General features: G+C 36.9%; 2 protein-coding genes across 8 annotated transcripts; one reads left to right on the top strand and one right to left on the bottom strand.

Annotated features, from left to right (window-relative positions):
* Positions 1–117: 117 nt before the first annotated feature.
* On the bottom strand, positions 118–10,669 carry LOC148736475 (uncharacterized). 3 transcript variants are annotated; one of them, XM_088755227.1, is made up of 21 exons: positions 10,565–10,669; positions 9,754–9,834; positions 9,077–9,181; positions 8,656–8,706; positions 8,445–8,477; positions 7,868–7,936; positions 7,627–7,710; positions 7,150–7,188; positions 6,934–6,975; positions 5,940–6,061; positions 5,588–5,679; positions 5,343–5,434; positions 4,969–5,067; positions 4,476–4,554; positions 4,273–4,372; positions 3,747–3,872; positions 3,298–3,423; positions 3,115–3,150; positions 2,431–2,587; positions 1,879–2,193; positions 118–1,589 (listed from the first exon to the last, which is right to left on the bottom strand). In XM_088755227.1, exons 1-20 carry the CDS (start codon positions 10,611–10,613, stop codon positions 1,889–1,891), a joined length of 1,887 nt encoding a protein of 628 aa, XP_088611353.1. In that variant the 5' UTR covers positions 10,614–10,669; the 3' UTR covers positions 118–1,589; positions 1,879–1,888. The 3 variants fall into 3 exon arrangements, with proteins under 3 accessions (XP_088611353.1, XP_088611355.1, XP_088611354.1); XM_088755229.1 differs by having other exon boundaries at positions 2,431–2,488; XM_088755228.1 differs by lacking the exons at positions 8,445–8,477; positions 8,656–8,706.
* Positions 10,560–17,756, top strand: LOC148736474 (uncharacterized). 5 transcript variants are annotated; one of them, XM_088755232.1, is made up of 6 exons: positions 10,560–10,696; positions 11,106–11,185; positions 11,739–11,848; positions 12,201–14,876; positions 15,118–15,409; positions 16,599–17,756. In XM_088755232.1, the coding sequence occupies exons 4-6, from the start codon at positions 14,713–14,715 to the stop codon at positions 17,067–17,069; spliced, it is 927 nt and encodes a 308-aa protein (XP_088611358.1). In that variant the 5' UTR covers positions 10,560–10,696; positions 11,106–11,185; positions 11,739–11,848; positions 12,201–14,712; the 3' UTR covers positions 17,070–17,756. The 5 variants fall into 5 exon arrangements, with proteins under 5 accessions (XP_088611358.1, XP_088611360.1, XP_088611359.1 ...); XM_088755234.1 differs by having other exon boundaries at positions 11,106–11,287; XM_088755233.1 differs by having other exon boundaries at positions 11,106–11,494.
* The last annotated feature ends 3,337 nt before the right edge of the window (positions 17,757–21,093 follow it).

Raw genomic sequence — 21,093 nt, 5'->3', positions numbered from 1 at the left:
CCCGGAGTGAACATTTCTCGGTTATTTTTAATCTCAGTACTGTAACAAGAAACTTTTTCCCTCCATTTTTCCAACCCTGTGTTTACCACACAAAGTATACATAACAGCATGTAACAATACAAACAATCTAATTTTATTGTAGAAGCTCAATACACTTTAGTGCTTCTGTTTTAATTGGTCATTTGTAGCTAGGAAAAGGAACCCAAATCCTATGTAACATTAAAGTGTTTTGGAGAATATGGCCAAAAAAATCTGAAAAGAAATGTCTGCATTGAGTCGAGATTGATTGAGAAACCATGTTCTTTATTACCTAAATAACGGTTGCTAATGCAGATTAGAAAAATACTTTATGAGAACTATATCAGGCTAGGTTTTAAGCATATATGGCGAACAATAATATTCGGTTGTAAGTTGTATTATTTTTATAAATAAGCCATGAAGGTGAACACTAACATTCGGTTGTAAGTTATATTAGTTTGATAAATAAGCCATGAAGGTGGTAAGACCAAAATATTTTCATAAAACAATCAAAACAAACAAACAAACAAGTAAACTAACAAGCTTTTCCTGCAAGGATGACAAATGGTATTGTGTAGCAGTTTGTACTGTAACCAATGAATTTCAGTATTTTCATATTTTTAGTGGTTAAGGCATAGCAAAGGCAGGTCTTCTTAATAACTATTTCTAGCGTTTGTTAATTTGGCTTTTCAGTGATGGTTTACACTCAAGAAAAAACAAAACAGCCACACTTCTTTTTAGCTGTCTGCAGATATCTACAGTAAAGGAAATGGACTAAAACAAAGAGTTATTTTTTTTCATCTCTTGCAAACAAATAGTAAGAAGAATAATATCAAAATCATATACTTAATATATACATTATCAGAGACCATGGTGGATTTACAACATTAATTTTCATGAAACGTAAGGTTTGGCAGGCTACTATAATTGTTAAAAGCTAAATTTTGAAATATAAAATTAATATACAGTTGAAGTTGTGTTTGTTTGACTTATTCTATTCAGATATTGCAGAACACAAATCACACTAATATTATTGATACCAGTGAGAGAAATACATCTTTGAATCCAGATTAAATGTTAACTAAATAAACGCAGAATTGATTATTTTGTTCAAAAGTGATTAATTTTTAGGAAATAGTTTGTTAATTGACAACAAAGAGGTTTCTGTCATTAACAGGTCTAATTCAGTTAAGAGTGTTTCCATAGATCCACTGATCTAATCAAGTGTAGAAGCTATTACACAACTGCAACAGTTCACTTTTAACAAAATAATCAATGCTTGTCGATATAACCTTAGCTATGAAACCTGTAGCCTGACCTAGCCCTCTGCATAGACTGAAAAAACCATGCTCTTAATTTGCGATCATTACAAAAAACACTAGCAAGACATTTTTTGGCGGTACAGTTAGACATAATAAAAATGTGGTAGTTCACTTGTTTTAACTGAACTGAACATTTTATGACCTGTTAATGACATTAACAAGTTGACAAGTTGAGGTTGCAAATAATAAATGTTAGTAATATCGAGTCTGCCATTTTTATTGTTCTCACTTTCAGGTGCCATCAGAATCCTTCAAAAAAAAAAAAAAAATCAATAAAAATATTTGCAAATCATAACATTGTTCCACAATTTATAGTAATTGTAATTCTGTTGTTAGCATGTTTGATTTCAGGGATAAAAACTGACTTTTACTAGCCTATGTACCTAATCCATTTTTGCTATTCTCGTGTTTCCTAGACAGACTTTTGATAGGAAGCTTTTTACTGTTGCACACATCACATTAAGAGTTTAAATTTGTTTTAAGTGCTTCAGCAGTTATCTGTATTACACTTTTACACTCTGTGTACTCATAATCTCACCAAATTTCTCTTATGTTGCAGGCTCCTTTTTTGCCTTTTTCCTTTTGGCTGTTGTCCTCTTGTCCCTCCTTCTTTTCTTTGTACCTCCTTGTTTTCCTTCAATTTCCATCTCTCCTTCTTGCATTTCCTCTTCATGTTCTTTTTCTACTGCTCCAGCTGGTATTCCTCCATTGCCTCCTTTATCTCCATTGTCCATGGTTTCTTCTTTGTTACTTACTCCTTTATTCTCTTCCTTTTCTTTTTCCTGCTTTTCTTCTTCATCTCCTCCCTTAGCCCCTTCTTTTCTCTCCACATCTCCCACAGCTTGGCCTACATCTATGATCATACACAAAATATTGAGTTACTTGGTTCTCTGTGTTTGTTGTTCACAATATTTATGTTTAGCTGAAACCCTGATTTCTCGAGTATTCAAACAAAATAATCTTTATTGGGCCACTGCGATATCATGAACCATGTATTACCTGGGGATGTTAATATTTCTGGATGCATTTTCGTTGTTGGACAAAGAATGTTATTTCTTTGATAGGTTAATAAAAATCAAGTTTTTCTTACCTACTAAAGTCACAGAGAGGTTGTCATTTTCTGCTGGAAAATTCCCTCGGAAGGACACCTGCAAGTAAAATAAGGGAAGGGAAGTGTGGTGCTCAAAGGAGTTATGTGTAAATATCATAATTAAAATAAACATTGTTCCTTTGAGCATCACACCACCCTTCATTAATTCAATTTACAATTTGAAAACACTTTGTACACTATAAATATTTCGTTTACATTAAAAGGAATGCACTATTTTGCCAAAGCATGGGAGAAAGGAGGAGTTGCTTAGGGACAGCATAGGGTTGGCTCTTTCTACCAAGGATCCATTAAGAGAAATGGAAATTATGCTTGAGCTGTTAGCTCCAGTAGACATTGCCATACATTCTTTGAGCTCTGCTCTGTTGGAGAGGAACTTGTCGAAGTGTTTTAAGTTTCGTTTTTGTTAGATGGTTATGTTCAGTGTCATTGGAAACTATTGTAATGACAAATTTACTTTCTTTGAGCCAATTCTGATATAATCAAAATTTAGTTCCTTTAAACATACTTTTTAAAAATAAGCAACAAAATGGTACACTAGATTACAACACTGCACTTGGACAAGTTAAGTTAAGAAAGTCACGCTCCTTGTTTAGCCAATTCTCTAATTAAACCAATTGTGCTATTTAGAGACTGCACAAGTTACATGAACCTTACATTCCCTACCTGTGATTGCAGTGATGAAGTTATCTGCTCTTCTTCCTGTGATAAATTTCAAGAGAAAAAGAGAGTTTACTTTATAGTCAAAGAATGAGTGAAGAGGTAGCTGCAGTCTTGACATGAAAGTAATGGAAAGCTGATGTTAAAGTAAATGTTGTTTATTTCTTCCTACTTTAAGGAAGCACTCACTCCTTCTACAACATCCAGGATCTCGTGCCCCTGTAGCCGATCACTGTGGCGCACCACTTGCTGCCTTCTCCTTATTATGAAGTGTCCTGGCAGGTCATCATGAGATCCTGCCCAGTCGTAGACTTCCTGCATAGTTACATAGACAAAATATTTGTATCATTTACATGCTGAGTAACAGCTGGAATTGTGGTCACCATGGTACTGTTATGGCAGTGGCTTTTGTCAGAGTTCAATGCACTCAGGATCATGACCCAGCCATAAGGAAAATCCATGAGTGTATAAGTGAACATCTGCTTTTGCCCCTTATTGAGACCTTGCTTGGGGGATTGCTTAATTTAGTCAAGTGAATTAATAAAACTTGCAAATGGTAATAATTTCAACTGTAATCAGTTGTAATATGTGCAAAACTGTGGCATTCCAGGTGTATAAATATAAGTACTCCAATGTACCTGGAAAAAAGCATTTGGCTTAAACCGCCTGCCAATTTTCTTGTTACCAGTGCAGCGGAGGATAATTTTGGTGTACACCTCGCCTGGTGGAGGAGATTTCACCCTTTCTTTCCTCTTCTGTCTGACCTATCAAAAATAAAAAAATTCAAACATTTCATAATGTAAACTAGTAAAAGGATTTTTCTACTAACACTCCTCTCCTCCATCTAGAAATTCCAACTGCAAGTAGTTCTCAGTGAAATCACCCTTGCTGTTGATTAAACCTGGTTTTTATCTGATTGAACCTCAGCCAAGTGTTTTCAAGATGTAATAATTGTAATTCAGCTGCAAAAGTTTGACTCACAAAAGCCTGTAATATGTCTAGTTGAATCTAAGTTGTGATTTGTCCCTCCTCTAAGTTCTTGTACTCTCCTTTGGAAATTCAGTTGAATTAAGTTCCTTTCCTGTTTGGTTGACACAGGTGACAAAATAAGTAAACTGATGTATTCACTTAATTTTCCATGAAAATGATGCCTTAAGGTTATACCTCTGCTGCATCTCCTTCATCTTTCCTTTTATTTTCTTTCCTTTTATTTTCTTTTCTTTTCCCATCTGTCCTCGGTTCTTGCCAGAGGGCAAGTTGTTCCCTGTGTAAACAGAGTAACATGGATAATGTGAAGTATCTAACAGTTTTGTGGTGCATTGCTCTATAAGATTTCAATAATAGTCATTATACAACAAAATTATTACCTTTCCAACACAAGTGATTGGATCATCATGGTTACCCTTTCACACACACTTCCGAGGCCAGTGTTGTTTGCATCCGATGCTAAAAATGATTCAAGAGAGTTTTAATTATAGACCAACTTTATTCTGGATATTCACTTTATGCAAAGTCTCCCATGAAAATAAGTTTGACATTCCTGCTCCTAGGCTGCATGACATAATTAATTCCCATGAAAATAAGTTTGACATTCCTTCTCCTAGGCTGCATGACATAATTTAACTGCAATCATCAAAAATAAGGCTTATACAAATGTATGATAGTAGAAGACAGAGTATGAAATTTGCTTAACAATGAAAAAAAAAAAAACACAGCATTCGTAGGCATTTGCACATTGTACTCATTTTTTATGGCAGTTTTGGCTCATCATCACCAAATATGTAGTTGTCCTAAAAGCCACTGAAAAAAGTGATTTAATGAAATATCTGATCTGAAATAATCTCTTAACCAGGTTATTACCTTGTATGCGCTCGACAAATACTGGATTTTGACGAGGAGAGGGCACCAACAAGATGATCTGGTCCTCATTCAGTCTTTCATGTACGTATAGCGCAAGGACTGTTTCATGAAAAGAAAATGTGATCTTGAAATTAGAGTTATATTGCCACTTATGGGTAGTTGAGTTTTATTTTTGTTAATTTAATCACTTAGAAGTGAATTTTAAGCTACACTTTAAGCAGTTTCACATATAAGAGTTGTGTGTAGTTGGTTAAAGGCCAGAAGTGGTAACTTAATTAGCTTTTAGCAATACTGTACCTAATTAATAAACTTAATGAAATGAATTGTTAAGCCTTAGGTTTTGACTATACAGATAATGAACTCTTTGACCCTACCTTTCCTTCCCTCTTCTGATGAGGTTTCAGCTCCCCAATAGAGCCATTCTGCCTCATTGATGGAACCAGCCACCATCATCCTTTGAAGAGCCCTTGCCAAAATAGTAATAACAAATGGAGAATTTCATTTTCATGCATTAGTGATCAATGTCAATGTAAGCAGCCCTAGTAAAATTCTCTTTAACCACTTGGCCTGTTACAGGCCTGCCTGCCTGGTTTATGTTATTTGTACAGATTATCAGTACCTCAGCATGTCCTCTCTTAGATCATTTTGGCCATTTGGGTTCAGAAGGACAGCTACTATTGGGCGCCTAGCCTCTCGTGCTTGCCAGCATAACTATACCCAAAAAAAACATAATGGAATGATTAGTCAATTTTTAAATGGTTAAAAAATAAATGAACATAATGGTTTTTGTCATTTGACAGGAATTAATTTACAATCCAATTAAGTGCTCTATTCCAGAGATTAATTAGGAATTTGGTATAAATTTAATGTTGAATAAATCAGAATTGAATATTGGACTTTAAGATCACCACAATTGCATTATAGTCTATAATTAATGTACATGATTCTTTTTAATAATTGCATTTAGTCACCTCTTCAAAAGAATGATTCAGGAGTGGCAGCATGAATAGTTCAACATTGTTGTAAGCTAACTCCAGCATGTTCTCGCACCTCCAAACCTCACTGGTTCTGCTTGGAGCATTGCAGGGAGCCCCTAAAATAAAAGTAAATAATAATTGTTAATCAAGTGTCCAGAAGGAAACAGAACTGGTTGAGTGTTGTAAGAGAGGTGCAGTAGGTGTTAATTAAATGTATTATAAAGCATGTTAAACATACTTAGAAATTAAAGTATTATCTATGTGTAAGTGAACTTCAAAACAATGCCAAAACAATTTGCATTTAGTAAGTAAGACTGTATCGGATGAGTACCACACATTGTAAACAAAATGAAAATACAAAGTTAAATACCCAGTTGATAGGTTCATGTTCTCAAACTCATGCTATAGTTTACAACATATTTTGCACTCTGAAAAGAGTTCTGCAAATAAACTGGTTACACTTCATTAAGGCAATTTAACTGTGTACAGTGTATCATTTGGCATGTAATTGCAGTTGTATTTTTACATGTGACTCCCGACTTTTCACTTTGGATCTAGCTTGTATATTTGAGTGTAGTGTGAATATACTGTCACATGTGCTTTTTTTCCTTTCATAAATATATGACCCAGTTGCATGCAATGTGCTGGAAAGATCAGTTGTGAACATTTCCTTCATTTTGTAGATAATAATCCTTCAATTTAATTGTGTACAGTGTATCATTTGGTGCGTAGTTGCACTTTTATTTTTACATGTCCTGACTTTTCACTTTGGATCTAATCTGTATATTTGAGTGTAGTGCAAATATAATTTCACATATGCTTTTTTCCTGTTATGGATATTTGATCAAGTGCATATTATGTGCTGAAAAGATCAGTTTTGAACAGTTCCATCATTTTGTTGATAATAATCCTTCAATCAGCTCTCTGGGGCAACTTCATCTTCTTTTTGTCTTTAAAACAATCACAGATTACACTAGAATTACTTTACCTCTTATACCATGTAAAGAGAGGTCTTCTCTAACTGTTCCAACTGTTGAAACAATGAGATTTTGGGATGTTATATATAACCACAGATCTTGGCAATAAATGATGAAGAAGAAATAAATATTTAGTAATTTAAACACCCTCCCTCCCCCCAAAGAAAACAAAGAAAAATAAAAAGAGAAAAAGAATTCAAACAAAAGTCATAATAGTATCATCATACCTTGCATTCCATCTCCATAAAATGGTGAGCCATGGAACCCTGAGAAACAATGATATCACTGCTTTCGAGCCACTCAGAGGTATATTTGAATTGTCCACTCAATTTACTTGTCACTTTGTTTTCGGGTAAATCATGACACAAACATAGGATTTTGGACCATTTTCAAATGAGCTTTGAAAAATATGTAAGAGGCAGGTGACAATGATGTCCTCACATTGGGACCAGTCTCCTCCACATGCATTTACTTTGGTAAAAACTGGCATTCTTTTTTCTATTCTGAACAGCAAGTCTTCTACCTTGAATTGAAATGTATACTAGATCAAGAGTTTATTTCACTTGCATTTGTGTAAACATAATTTTCTAGCCTTTGTATTCATGGAGTTGCTCAAATGCATTTCACTAAGCCAAGTTTGTAATGTTTATCCCTTTGACTCCCAAGATGTAGTTATTAACTTACTCTTACTTTATAAATATTACCTGACGTGCTACAACTAGTTGGCCTTGTCGTGGTTGAAGTTACCGCAGGTCTGGTTCTCCTTTGCCTTGCCTGTTGCTGGGGCACTTGCATGAACATGTAAGGGAACATCATTGTAAATTATTGTGGTTACAGCCTGACTGTTACTTGGGCACCTCTTGTTGGAGATTCAGGTGGGGAATAAAATAAAAATAACCTCATTCTGGTAATAAACAGATTTTTTGATTTGATTTTCACACTTACCTTGGGGAGAAGGTATAATTATGTTAGTGTCTCCATTGTCTCTAAAAGGACTCTGTAGCAATTCCTCATCTGTGGTAGGTTGACAAACAGTGTTGTGTTCAAAGTGAAGTTCAGTGAAAATACATTACTTTTTGTATCATATCTTTGAATGTAAGTATATTCATCGTTAGCAGCATGGGACAAAGAAAAAATCTGATTCCTGATGACAGCAGAGCTTGTTACCATTTGCACTCTGGAAGGATGCTATAACCACTAAACTATGTGGAGTTTGAGGTAAGCAAGGTCACTTAGTACTATGTTATGTCTTAAGGCTACCAATCTGTACACCACGGAAGAAAGAAGTTCTTTGCCTTTTAATCTCATTGCATATAGTGGTCATTTTTATGCCATTCCCTATGTTGAAGTTTCCTTTCTTTGTTAAATGTGTTTTCTCAGCTCCTTTCAAAATTTTTGTCTTAAAAATCTCCCTTGGAACCCCTTATGAACATTTTATGATTATATCCAATTGAATTGGCAAGTGTTATTTGTAAAGCCACATTTAAAACATCACAACCAGATTCATAGTCTATAATCTTACCATCTGAGTCATCAATTTGGAGTTGATGTTCATCTAAATGTAGAAGACAAAACAAAATACTAAACATTTAGCTCAGTAAATGCTACACACTGTGTGTGAAAGTCTGTCTAATGATAATTCATTCTTTGTTCAATCACTGGCATCCTTTTTTTCTTTTCTATCTCACAAAGAATATAGAATATAAATTTGTGGGTAAAGTTGGAAAGCTCACCAGTCCTGATTGAGTTTCTGGCCAACTGGGTAATGTACCTTCTAGTTTCTCCTTAAAAAAAAGTACATGTAGAAATTTGTTAAAGCTAATTGCACAAAATTGTTGCAATAATTATCTTACCACCTCAGGCAAAATAATGTAACTTAAGAATGCTAAATTTATGTCGATTGAAAATCATATTGTCAGACAAAAATCCCTTTCTAAATACACAACAGCATTTAAGAATTATTACCAGTCAGTTCTAAAATTGTTAACTTTTTTGGGAGAAAATACGTAAAGCAAAACTTACACCACTCACACATAAGCATTAATTTTGTCTTTTGGATTTTTACTTTGCAAGTGACCACTGACAATTTCTTGGTTCAAATTTTTTTGGGGGTTTTCAGTATTTGTTGTGAAATCATTGCTATGTTTAACTCACGTCCATTTGTTGGTAGAGATAAGCTGGATACAGCTGGAGTCACTGTTGGCTGTCTGGAACTTGCATTGGTTACAAGAGTTGCCATTGATGGGGATGCAGCATTGACTATGGATGATTGAAGTGATAACTTCAGAGGTAAGTAGTCTATGATAGGAGTCATTAGTCACTTGATTCAGGTGTTGATATCAAGGAATAATGGATTTCTTGACATAAAGCTTGAAACTCTATGGGCCCCACCTCCCCTAAGTCTTGATGAATTGTGAGGAAATAATGGACACTTTGTTGACACTGATGATATCTGATCTTTTAGACGGTAATATTCCATAGGCTGATGTTTCTCTGCTGGGTTAAAATGTATTTCTATCTTGTGGTCATCATAACCAGTTTTTTTCTCCTTTTTTTTTCTAAACCAACCCAACAAGGTTCCTTATTGGAACTTCTTTTGGGAGGTGTGGGAGATGACAAAAGTTACAACTTTCAAGAAAAATAAATAGATAACATGATTTTTCCTGGATGAAATACTCAAGTTTGAGACTAATATGTAAGATGCTCAAACTGGTGGCCTGAGAAATTGCTAGCTTTCTTTATTTGTCGAAAAAAAAGCTTGTTCACACTACTTCAAGTATTTATCTTTGGTTAATGTGTTGATAGTTCATTTTTTATTATATTTAACTCACATCCAGTTGAAGGTAGTGATACACTGGATATAGCTGGGGTAATTAGAGGCCTTCTCGAGCTTGAATTGTTTTGCTGTTGTGCTGTACATAAATAAACAAATTTCAGAAGTAAAGCATAAACTATTAGGAACCCTAACTGGTAGGAGGCTGACCATTTGGCTTAGTATTTACACTATGGGGTTAAGGGGTTCAGCTCACAAACTACAGAGAACAAATCCAGATAGCTAGGGGAGTGGAACCAAGGACCACTAGATTTCAAATCTAGAACACTTAACCACTCAGCCATGCGGCCACCACACCTGTGAGAGAGTTCCATCGATAGTTAATTTTTTCTAAGCAATTTTTATGTTGAAATAGTGTGTTATTGAAAAATTTTGTTCAATTTTGTTTTACCAGTGAACTTCACCCCACTATGCAAACACTTTTAGCAGGGGATGGAATCATACATCAATTGCCCAAGAATTAATTTGCCTGGTCACATTGCCTCCCAAAATCTATTCTGGTGTAAGAAAATTTAACTGACTTAAGTGTGGCCTTTTGAATATGCAGATCTGGACTCAATATGTCCTTTCCTTCAATTGTACTCTGTTAGTTTGTGTTTGCAAATTTACTAATTGAAGAACAAAGTCATTTCTCATTTTATCAATTCATCTAAGCAACTTTTCAACATTTCACACTGGACTAATATGTCAAATGCTCAAACTGCAATAGCTCATAACAATACTCGAAAAGTCTGTTTACCCTATGTCGATGAGGTTAGTTGCTTTTGTTTTACTGCAACTGCCCTAACATCATTTAATGTTTAACTCACATCCATTTATACTTGTTGGAAGATGTAAGCTTGGCACAGCTGGGGTCATTATTGGCCTTCCAGACCTTGCATTAGTCACAAGAGTGGTAGTTGAAGAGGCTGCAATGTTGGCTGTGGATGTTAAGATCAAAGGTAAGTGGTCAATAATAGCAGTCAATGGCTATATGATTCAGGCATTGAAATCAAGGAAAAGTGATTCTAGTTTTCTTCCTGTAAAGCTGGGAACTCTACAGGCCCCACCTCTCTTATCTGCTTATGAAAGTAGAAGGTAAATAGAGACCCGCTTTAACCCTCCATCAATTATCAATGGGATTGTCTTGGGCTGTGGATGAAAGAAAATAAAATTTTGGGGGTGGTGGGGTTGCTATGGTGGCATCTTTTATCTTTATAATAATTATTTCCTGAAAGGTTGGGATATAAATTGATCTTTCTTTAAAGGGGCTAAGAACGTTATATTGTGTTATTTCTGAGGGGGTGGGGCATCAGTTGGCCTTTGATATTTTTTCTTTGGGTATAAATTGTGACTTTTCTGATTAATTAGGGGTGCATGTCTAGCTATTAAATGGAATGGTCCTCAGCAATTGATGTCCATAGTTGTTTGCGTGGTTATGGAATGTTACGGTAAGTCAACTTACATCCACTGGAAGAGACTGAACTAGTATTTGCTTGGCTGTTTGAATGAAATGCATTGGCTGTTGGTGAATAAAAACAATAACATCAGAGGTAGTTGTAATAATTGTGTTTTCTATGTCAGATGTCAATAGCTATTCCTGACCAGGATTGTATTAATTAGCTTTATTGGGTTGTTATTTGTATGTTTATGGAATGTTAAGTTAACTTACATCCACTAGAAGAGGCTGAACTAGTATTTGCTTGGCTGTGGGAATAAACAGCATTGGCTGTGGATGAAATAAAGTAATAACATCAGAGGTAACTATAATAATTGTGGTCTTTAAGTCAGATGCCAATAGTTATTCAGGTATATTGTATTAAAATAATAGCTTCACTGGGTTGTTGTTTGCATGTTAATGGGGTGTTAAATGAACTCACATCCACTAGAAGAGGCTGAACTAGTATTTGTTTGGTAGTTGGAATGAACAGCATTGGCTGTGAATGAATTGAAATAACATCATCAGAAAGAGTTATTGAATAATAATTGTGTTTTTTATGTCAGATGGAAAGTTAAGTTAACTTACATCCACTAGAAGAGGCTGAACTGGTTCTTGCTTGGCTGTTGGAATTAACAGCATTGGCTGTGGATGAATCGAACTAACAATATCAGAGGTAGCTGTAATAATTGTGTTTTTTTACGTCAGATGTCAATAGTTATTCCAGTATTGTATTAATTAGCTTCATTGGGTTGTTGTTTACATGTTTATGGAATATTAAGTCAACTCACATCCATTAGAAGAGGCTGAATCAGTATTTGCTTGGATGTTGGCATTAAAAGCATTGGCTGTGGATGAATTGAAATAACATCATCAGAAATAGCTACTAAATAATAATTGTGTTTTTTTTTACGTCAGATGTCAGTAGTTATTCCAGTATTGTATTGCATTGCTTCATTGGTTTGAAACTCAGATATTCTTTGGCCCCATGCTTATTAATTGATGAATATGGCATGCCTTCAATACAGGAATCAAAATTTGCTTTCCTTGTGTGAAGATGGAAACTCTGCACCATTACCCCGCAGGCTGCTGCAAGGCCACAGTTCAGCTTGCATTTTTTGCAAGCCAAAAGGAAAAAGGCTTATTAAAAGAAGCATATCTCCAGGATAAGGAATTGAAGGAGTAGCTATGCTATTTAAGAGGGAAACTTATGAAAATACATAATTTCTATCACAATTTTATGAGCAATGTACTCAACAAAATTGCTTGAAGTCATGAGCCACTTTCTATAGAAATGAAATGTAAACTTTTTCGCAGATCAAATAATATCAATGGCTCGAAAGAACCTTCTTGGGTTATGAACTACAAAAAGAAGTGCCTGGAGCGTGTGAAGAAGTGTAGGGAGAAACACTCACTCGTGGCTGCTTTTTCTTTTGCTTTTTGACTTTTTGACTTTTCTGCTGTTGTCACTTACTTGTGTGTTTTATATCAAAACCATGCATGGTCCAGCCTTTTGTATTAGTATTCAAAGTATGACATAATCATTTCATGTAGCTCATAGATCATAGTTATTATAATAATTATGTAAATAGCAGTTAAAGAACTACCGGGAGGAAGGTACAAAAATACTCTCTTCTTTCGATTTCCGCCAAAGTGCTCTAAGATCTCGGCACCACTGAGAAGGCCGTCGGCTACCTTCATCATGGCATGGCCACGAGCATAAGATTTAATAACTTCAAGACTGTGTAAGGAAAAGAAAAGGGATAGAAACGGTAAATTCAGTCTGAGCGGTCAGTATAACTTGAGTGGCATAACAGTGGAATGATGACACAAGGAGATATTTAAATGGGTCAAAGTAATTCTTTTTACATTTCGGAGGTACTAGTACAGTGTTAAAATACAACATCAGCAAAGATTAGGTATGACGGGCAATGTCAGCAAAGGGTCCCACCCATCTCACCATTCGAGCCTCGCAAGAAGACGACTGTGGAACGAGTTAGCTGCAATCTATTATTAGTAAACTTCTGTTCCATTAAAAGTGTCAGATATATGATTTGGAAATCTTAAATTCTGTGTTGTTTCTTTAACCGGTTTTAGGCCTTTTCCTCACTAATTTACTGGCCATCCTATGCCTTGGTTATACTGCAAGCAGCAATTGTAATAATTTAAGCCGAGAAAGCTGTTGTGTTCCTGCTAAACGAGAGGTATTCCCATTGCGCGTTTTTGTCGTTCACAAGAAAGGTGCTTACTCTTAACCGAACCCACGGTATTTTACTTAATGCGACTGCTATTTACAAACCATTTTTAATAGAGTACTGTGAAGAACTATGCGTACCTTGATAAGTCTTTCCCCGCCAGGAATGGAAAAGCGGCGGTCAGGTTGGTGCCGATGGCATCTGCGTCCTGGCTCTTGGTGAATGAGATATCTCTTACTTTTCCCGCAGTCACCATTCTTCCCAACTCAGCTTTGCTTGGTACAGCAGTTAACCTTTTATCCAAAAGGACAAAAGTTCTTGATAGGGAACGAGTCGCGTGGCTCATATTAACGATCTTGCTTTGTATATTACCAACGAAGAACTACATGAACCAACGAGTAATCCGTGTGTGGCAACGCTTCGAAAGCGTGAAGTCAATGTGCGAAAATGTAGAGAATTGATGCCACTTAATTAGTAACTTGAACGCCTTTTGTGGTTTTCGGTAAGGCGTGTTTTAAAGGAGACAAATACAAAAGATTTTTATCGCAAGTAAGTGAGTGAAATCGCTTAATAACTGTGCTGAAAACTGTAACGACACATGGCAGTCTTCAGGCGACTCTTTAAGCAGTCGTTCGTTCTGGCCTATAAATCGTACTAGCAAAACGCTCGATGCATGATGCATCGGTAACCGGTCGTTCCGCCAAACATCGCGGTTTATATAATCTTAATAAGCGCGCGTTTCACAAGGTGCCTGTTCGCGGCTGGCTTGCGTGACTGTATTTTCCTCCCAGAAGGAAAGGGAAACAGTAGACGCCTGCACACAGGCTAGTTCGCAGCCAACACACGATCAATGTTTCCCGTTTGCCACGAAGGTGAAAAGCCGATCAACCAACAGAAAAAGAGTTTCGTCTATTTTTGAATTTTTTTTTTTAACTTATTCGATGTAGTAGCTTGTCGGAAAGAAAGTACGATCTTTTTGTCTTTTTTGTGCGTTTTTCTTTTTCCTTTTTTTTTTTTTTTTACTTGTTTTTTTGGAATAACGGCTGCATTTAGAGTCTCGCGGAAGGAATTTGGGTTGTTTTCCGCTTTGCTTTGTAACTTTAATGAGTAAGTCAAAAGATGATACAAAACAAGGTGTGAGAACTTTTTACTTTCCTTTGGAGCTATTGTTTTCCTGTTCCTCACTGTGTTGAGATCTTTGTTTCGGATTTGCGTTCTTTGTTTTTTTGTGACTTGTGAATTTCGCAGGTCTTGCGCCGATGACGAGCCCCAAAAAAGCTGCTCTAACAGTGTGTTAGTTGAACTTCGCGTTGACTGTGAATCACGCTCTCGTAATTGAGAAGTCATGAATCTAAATGAATTTATAGATCTGCAACGGGGTCCCCGTATTAACTTGATTCAATGGCTTCAACGGCGGTCTCTGCTGGCCGATACGCTTCGGTGTGCCCAATGTAACGAGGACATGGTCCTGATACAGAGGAACAGAAATCATGTTGATGGACACCTTTGGTAAGTCAATAAAGGTTCTACAGTCTGTCTTACCTCGTTCATTCTATTGTCTCCCTCCAATCTCTCGTGATTGGTATTAAGGAAAAATCTATCTGCAGAACTTTGTACAGGGTAATTGCAGTGTTGCTTATAAAAATACGGCCATTTATGTTCCACTCCAACACGAATCATATCCAGTGGGAAGGTCTGTTATGCCCGTATACATTTCGAATTACGTCTTCTTCTTTTTCCCTATTAATAGGCGCTGCAGCAGCTGTAAAAAGAAAAGAAGCTTGCGTACCAATAGTTTTTTTGAAGAGTTTCCCCGCGTACCACTGGGAACGCTGCTCCTTGCAATCCACCATTTTGTCTATGAAGATTCCCAGCGACAAACAGCGCGGAGATTAAACCTCAACCCAGGCCTGGTGTCAAAAATATACCGACGGCTGCAAGATGTGTGTTCCAGAGATCTGGACGAGAGGCCTTTCATACCATTTGGAGGACCAGGAGCCGCCGTTAAGTGTGACGAGAGCAAGTTCAATCACAAAGCTAAGGTAAGAACGAAAAATGAAAGCCAATAACTTCAAGAAACACTAAGAAGAAAGCGAAGTGAACCTTCACTAGTTTATCGAAGATTCTAGAGGAAATCTAAGTTGGCTCAAAACAAACTCTACAAATTATAACCTAAATACAGTTTGACTGATCGAACCAGTGTTAATTAGTTTTTTTTTCCCTGAAATTCCGTTACTAAGGCGACCGTGTAACATTCACTTGGTCCCCTAATTGGTTACTGGTGCTGTATTGAAAGAACAGTGAGGTAAAATATCCTCATTCTGTACGCAAGAATATTCAAAATCTTTCGGGTAGAAAAATTCTGTTGGTCAGATGACAAGCAGAAAAAATCTCCTTCGCCACTATTGCTTTCTACAGCTTTCTTATTTTTCCTTACCTACGTTAGTGTAAAAAATGAGCCAACTGACTTTGATTTTAACCTAAAAATTACAATATCAAACAAGCGAAAGCGAAAGTATTTTGATACAACATAACTCATAACGTTCAGCATGATTAGATTATCATCTGCGTAAGTGCGCGTCAACTGCACGCGCGAGATTTTATATGTAGCGCGCGCACATAATGCAGAGATGATCCCAAGTTGTTTAGCCGGAAGATGATTGGTGACCAAACATGATCACACATCGCTTGGTTACCAAACATTTTGACGTTATGCTTAGTGGCCTAACATGCATTCCTTCCAATGGGAGTAGAAGTATTCTAAGTTATTTAACTGGGGTAACCGCCGGGCTAATGGGCTAATATAATCAAACGCAAAGTAAACCTAACACCAGTTTCATTTATCAAAACGGTAAAGGAGAATGCTCAGCTATTTAACAATTATTCGCCGAAGGCGAGGTGAATATCGTCGAATAATCCCCGAGACGAAGTCGAGGGGATTATTCGACAATATTGACCGAACCTGAGGCGAATAATTGTTTTAGTATAATTTCAGAGCTGAACAACAGAGAAATTTCTAAAATCATAACATTTTAGTAACATTTATTAACATTTTATTTTAGCATTTTATATAAACCGCGTGGAGCGGTTTATATTGCGTCATATAAGGAACCGCTCGACCAATCAGATTGCTGGAAACTCTTTGCTCAGCTCTGAAATTATACTAAAAGGCATTGTTATGTGTTCTTAAGACTTTCTGTGCAGTAGCAAATCCGTTCGCCTCTTTTTCAGTTTAACCGAGGAAGGAGAGCAGCCAGAGATGCTTGGGTATTTGGCATAGTCACTACCGACTTTAGTCCAGCTCGTGGTTACTTCCAAGTTGTAGAGAGGCGGGATATCGCGACACTGGATCCCATAATCTCGAAGTGTATCCGACCAGAAACAGAAGTCTACACCGATGACTGGGCCTCATACAGAGGTATGGAACACCGTATAAATAACGTCGCCGCGCACCGAATTGTCGTACATGCCCGACACTTCGTTGATCCTGTTACTGGCGTCCACACTCAGGAGGTAGAGTCCTGCTGGAATAATCTTAAGTTGGGGCAAAAAATAAGAAGAGGTATGAAAAAAGAAGATCTTCAATCATACCTGGACGAACAGATGTGGCGTCAGTGGAGAGGGGGGCCTCACAGGCAAATTATGCAAAATCTTCTAGAAATTTTGCCCCTTCAGTATGCAATTACCGACGCAGCACTTTAATTTGTTAGTTTTAAGGCCACGGCTGATACTTAACCTTGAAGAAAATCGTAAAGAAACATTTTTCTTCTACTATATCTTTTAAAAATTTTTTACCTTAGCTGCTTTCGATGCGATTTAGCGAAAATTTTAAAGACATAACCGACTGATGGAAGTTTATGAACATCGTGTTTAGAAAGATGATTTTGTATGATAACAATCACCAAAACAGAAGCAGAGTTTTTTAGTTCAAAGTTTGCCAGAAGTTATAATCGCTAAAATTTGTAGTTGGAAATCCGCCAGTGCTTTAAACCCTTTTAATTTTTTTCCAAAAGCGCTCTCTTAGAATTCCGTTCCTGTCAAGAAACACTAACCTTTCAGCCGCTCTAGATTTTCGCATGAAGAGTTCATGCAGAATTTGAGTGTAGGTGGACCAAAAATAATGTTGGCGACATATCATAACATGTTTATAATTCGAGCGAGATTCCCATGTTAAATTTGATTTTATTACGTTTTCGCATCTTTCCTTTGACCAATGGAAAAGACAAATGTAAAATAATATTACAAAAGACTGCGTTTGTTCATTTCTTCACTAACTAATAAATTTGCTTTTCATTGTCGCTCAATTAAATTATGATATTCATTATTCCAGTAAATGTTAAATGTTATACTTACGACTATTCCATGTTTAATAAAATCTAAAAAAGCAAATGTAGCCTCCTTGTACGTTTACATAAGGTCATATCCAAAGCGCTGTTCCTCGATGGATGGCCGTAGGAGGAACTCCAAAAACGAGCTGGATATGAAGATAACGCGGAATCCTAAAGGAAACGGCTTCTCCGAAAATAACTGTTCCCCGAAGGGACTGGAAATTTCTTGCTTTTAGTTTTTTTTCCTTTGTTTTTGAAATAAGGCCTTCCAGATTTAGAGGTTAGAAACTCTCTGATCTCAAGCGAATGCTGATGACTGCGAGACTGAACGACGTAAAGTTATTTGTGATTTTATTTCGAAAATTTATTTAAGCTGTCTGACAGCAGAGTCAAATGATTCCATGTAATTAGTTACACTGCTATACAATGTGTCCATAACTGTCCCCCTACGGTACCAAAATTTATAGTTCCTTTCAAGTTATTTCCATACCGTACAAGCTGCTTTGTTCTGATGTGAGTGGTTAGTAACACATATCAATGGAACTTTTAATTTCATGTGTTACGTGTTCGCTTTGTTAGAAACGACTGTTTTTAATGACCCGAATATGACAGCTTCCTGAAAGAAACGGCCGCCCAAAACTAACAGCCTCCTTTGCTTGCTAAATCCGAAAATTACGGGGGGGGTTGTTACTTACAGAACTCCACGGTATGGTGTAGGGCTGGTGGGGTCTAATGGGAAGGGATATATATTTTTTTCGTGTCGTGGTGAGTGCGGTTTCGAATGGTCATGCGAGCAAAAGGTTTTTCTGACCGAGCACGAGTAAGTCTTGAATACAAAGGATATTCAGGAAAATGCCATCTCGAATCACAGTGAAGTCTTCCATGCAAATCACAGTAGTTATACCATAGCTCTCAAAAATTAAATTGGTGATTAAGCTCAAGCCAAGAGACCGTGATCTAGGTCATAGACTCTCGGCTAAAGCTAATGAACGAAAATATACTTCCTTAAATAAGCGTGTATAACCAAAAGTTGAAATTCTTTTAAAGTTGGATGACTCTGCTCCTTGCCCGAATGTAACGGTGAATAAGCTTAGCTGACTATTTTAAAAGGTACGAAATACATTTTTTAGTGCCTGATGACAATATATTGTCAGCCTGAAAAGCTATGCCATTGCTGTAATTGGTTTTAAGGCACACTATTCTTAAAAACAACAAGTTTTTCAAATTAGCGCAAAGCTATGGATTGCTCCTGAAGCGCATTTAATGAGTTTTGCCCATAGAGGCGTATGCTCAGAGTTAGCCAAGATAACAAAAATAAATAAAATTTGCACAGATATATTTGAAGAAAGGATCATTTTAAGAGAAAAAGGTTAAAGATCAAAGTTTATGAACTTGTTTCTCACGTGTAAACCATTTAATGGAACCCTTGGTTGCTCAACGTCTCTGCAGTTTAGTTTGCTGTCATCCCGAACCTTTTGCAGCCTTTATGTTCCCCCTGGTTCCACTGAGTTTGTAAAACTGCTTTTCAAGTCTAAAAACCCGTTGATGATAACAAGATGTCTCCTCTGTGTCTGCCGCGAGCGTTTCATCAGCTGCCCGTTCCCACGCCAGAAGTGCTATGAATACAACAACAAGAAGCCTTTTAGTATTGATCGCTAAACACAGTAGTAACTTAGAAGGATGATAAACTCTCCCCAACCCAATCGCTTATTGGTGTTCCAAAATAATACAACGGCGGCCATGCTGGTGTTCCAAAGTTGAACTCTTTTCTTGAGTGAACACTTTCTTTAGTTCCAATAAGTTTGCATGCAACGCGAGTGGTAACGCGCTATAAGATTTTAAGTCGGAGGCTTTCTTTGCGAGCTCAGATGTCTCTAGCTTACAAACACCAGAATAAATTTACTTCGATGATTCAGGACAGGACACCCGCTAGAGCTCTGGGTATCAGGTGCCGGTATTATTGAAAAAACTGTTTATGTTTGTTAGTATCACGATATTTTTCTCTCGACGAAGTGTATTGCGTTTCATTTTCCCCCAGATAAGTTACAATACAATGCATATACAATATTTAAACATGGTGAGGTTTAAAGCTGCAAGCTTGTTGGACCATGTAGAAAATAAGTTGTAAAAAAAAAAAAGAAGCTTTCATTGAGGAAACTATAGGGCGCAACATGCAGTTGACTGAGCATTTTGAATCAATCTTTCATGAGTATTTGTTTGCTTATCGCAAATTTCACAGTTGTCCCACGACTCTTTTAGCCTTAACAGAGGACTGGAGATCTGAACTTGACAAGCACAACATTATTGCAACGGTAGCGATCGACCTTAGCAAGGCGTTTGATTGCCTACTCCACGATCTGCTCCTTGACAAAGTTAATTTTTGTGGACTTGAAAAAAATTCCGTTTCACTCTTACGGAGTTATTTATCTTCCCGATATCAACGGGTTACTGAGGAATACTTTCTCCACGTGGATGGGTGTGCATACCGGAGTACCACAAGGGTCATTACTAGGACCGCTATTGTTTAACATCTTCATGAATGACCTCATATTCGCGGTTGAGAATTGTAGACTTCTTAGTTATGCAGACGACACTAAACTCTATTTATCAAACCATGATCCCCGAGCATTGGAGGAAGCCTTAAACCGAGACTTAGCCAGTACAACACAATGGTTTCGATAGAATGGGTGGTAGCAAATCCATACAAAGATCAGGGTTTGGTGTTAGCTGATTTGGTGTTAGCTGATTAACTGATGAAACACTGATTGGGATTTCCAGTTAGAATGCGCAGGGAGGCCAATACCTATTTCCAGTGAGATAAAATTATTAGGTGTAACATCGGATGACAAGCTGAAATTTGGTGCTCATGTAGCATCAATCTGTAGAAAGATGGCGGGTCAGGTTAATGCTTTAAATAGGCTCAAAAATATCCTGCCTCTTAAAACCAAGGAAGCACTTTATCGCGCATTTATTTTACCTCACTTTGATTATTGTAGCCAGATATGGCACCACTGTGGGGAAAGGAATACAACGAAAATGCAAAGGGTAAATCAACGTGCGCTTAGATATGTATATAAAGATAAGGTTATTTCATATGAAGAATTGCTCGATTATATCGCCTTGAATACGACACTGAAGAGTCGTCGGAGGACTCAAGACATGTTGCTAACGGTCGATAACTGCTTTCAAAATAAGGCTCCCAGACCTATTGCTGACTTAGTTCAACAAAGGAGGAATGATTACAATTTAAGAGGCACTAACAAGCTTTCCTTACCTAAGATTAACAGTACCAAGCATGGTCTTAAGTCATTTCGTTATTTTGCCGCTAAGACATGGAACGCGCTACCAGATGCTATGCGCGCAAAGGCTGGCACAATAACATTTTTTCACGATACCGG

The sequence above is a fragment of the Stylophora pistillata genome, chromosome 3 (assembly GCF_964205215.1).
Source record: "Stylophora pistillata chromosome 3, jaStyPist1.2, whole genome shotgun sequence".
NCBI classification, from domain to species: domain Eukaryota; kingdom Metazoa; phylum Cnidaria; class Anthozoa; order Scleractinia; family Pocilloporidae; genus Stylophora; species Stylophora pistillata.
Note: the sequence above shows the minus strand (reverse complement) of the source record. Positions and strands in the feature narration are given on the sequence as shown.

Bases quoted from the DNA above. Each gene is read 5' to 3' on its own strand.
- LOC148736475 (XM_088755227.1), bottom strand. From the start codon at position 10,613: ATGACCCCAGCTGTGCCAAGCTTACATCTTCCAACAAGTATAAATGGA. The intron at 7,711-7,867 runs GTAAGTGTGAAA...TGTTCATGCAAG, and splicing joins AATTATACCTTCTCCCCAAG to TGCCCCAGCAACAGGCAAGG. The intron at 2,194-2,430 runs GTAAGAAAAACT...GTATGATCATAG, and splicing joins CCTCTCTGTGACTTTAGTAG to ATGTAGGCCAAGCTGTGGGA.
- LOC148736474 (XM_088755232.1), top strand. From the start codon at position 14,713: ATGAATCTAAATGAATTTATAGATCTGCAACGGGGTCCCCGTATTAAC. The intron at 14,877-15,117 runs GTAAGTCAATAA...CCCTATTAATAG, and splicing joins CATGTTGATGGACACCTTTG to GCGCTGCAGCAGCTGTAAAA. The intron at 15,410-16,598 runs GTAAGAACGAAA...CCTCTTTTTCAG, and splicing joins AGTTCAATCACAAAGCTAAG to TTTAACCGAGGAAGGAGAGC.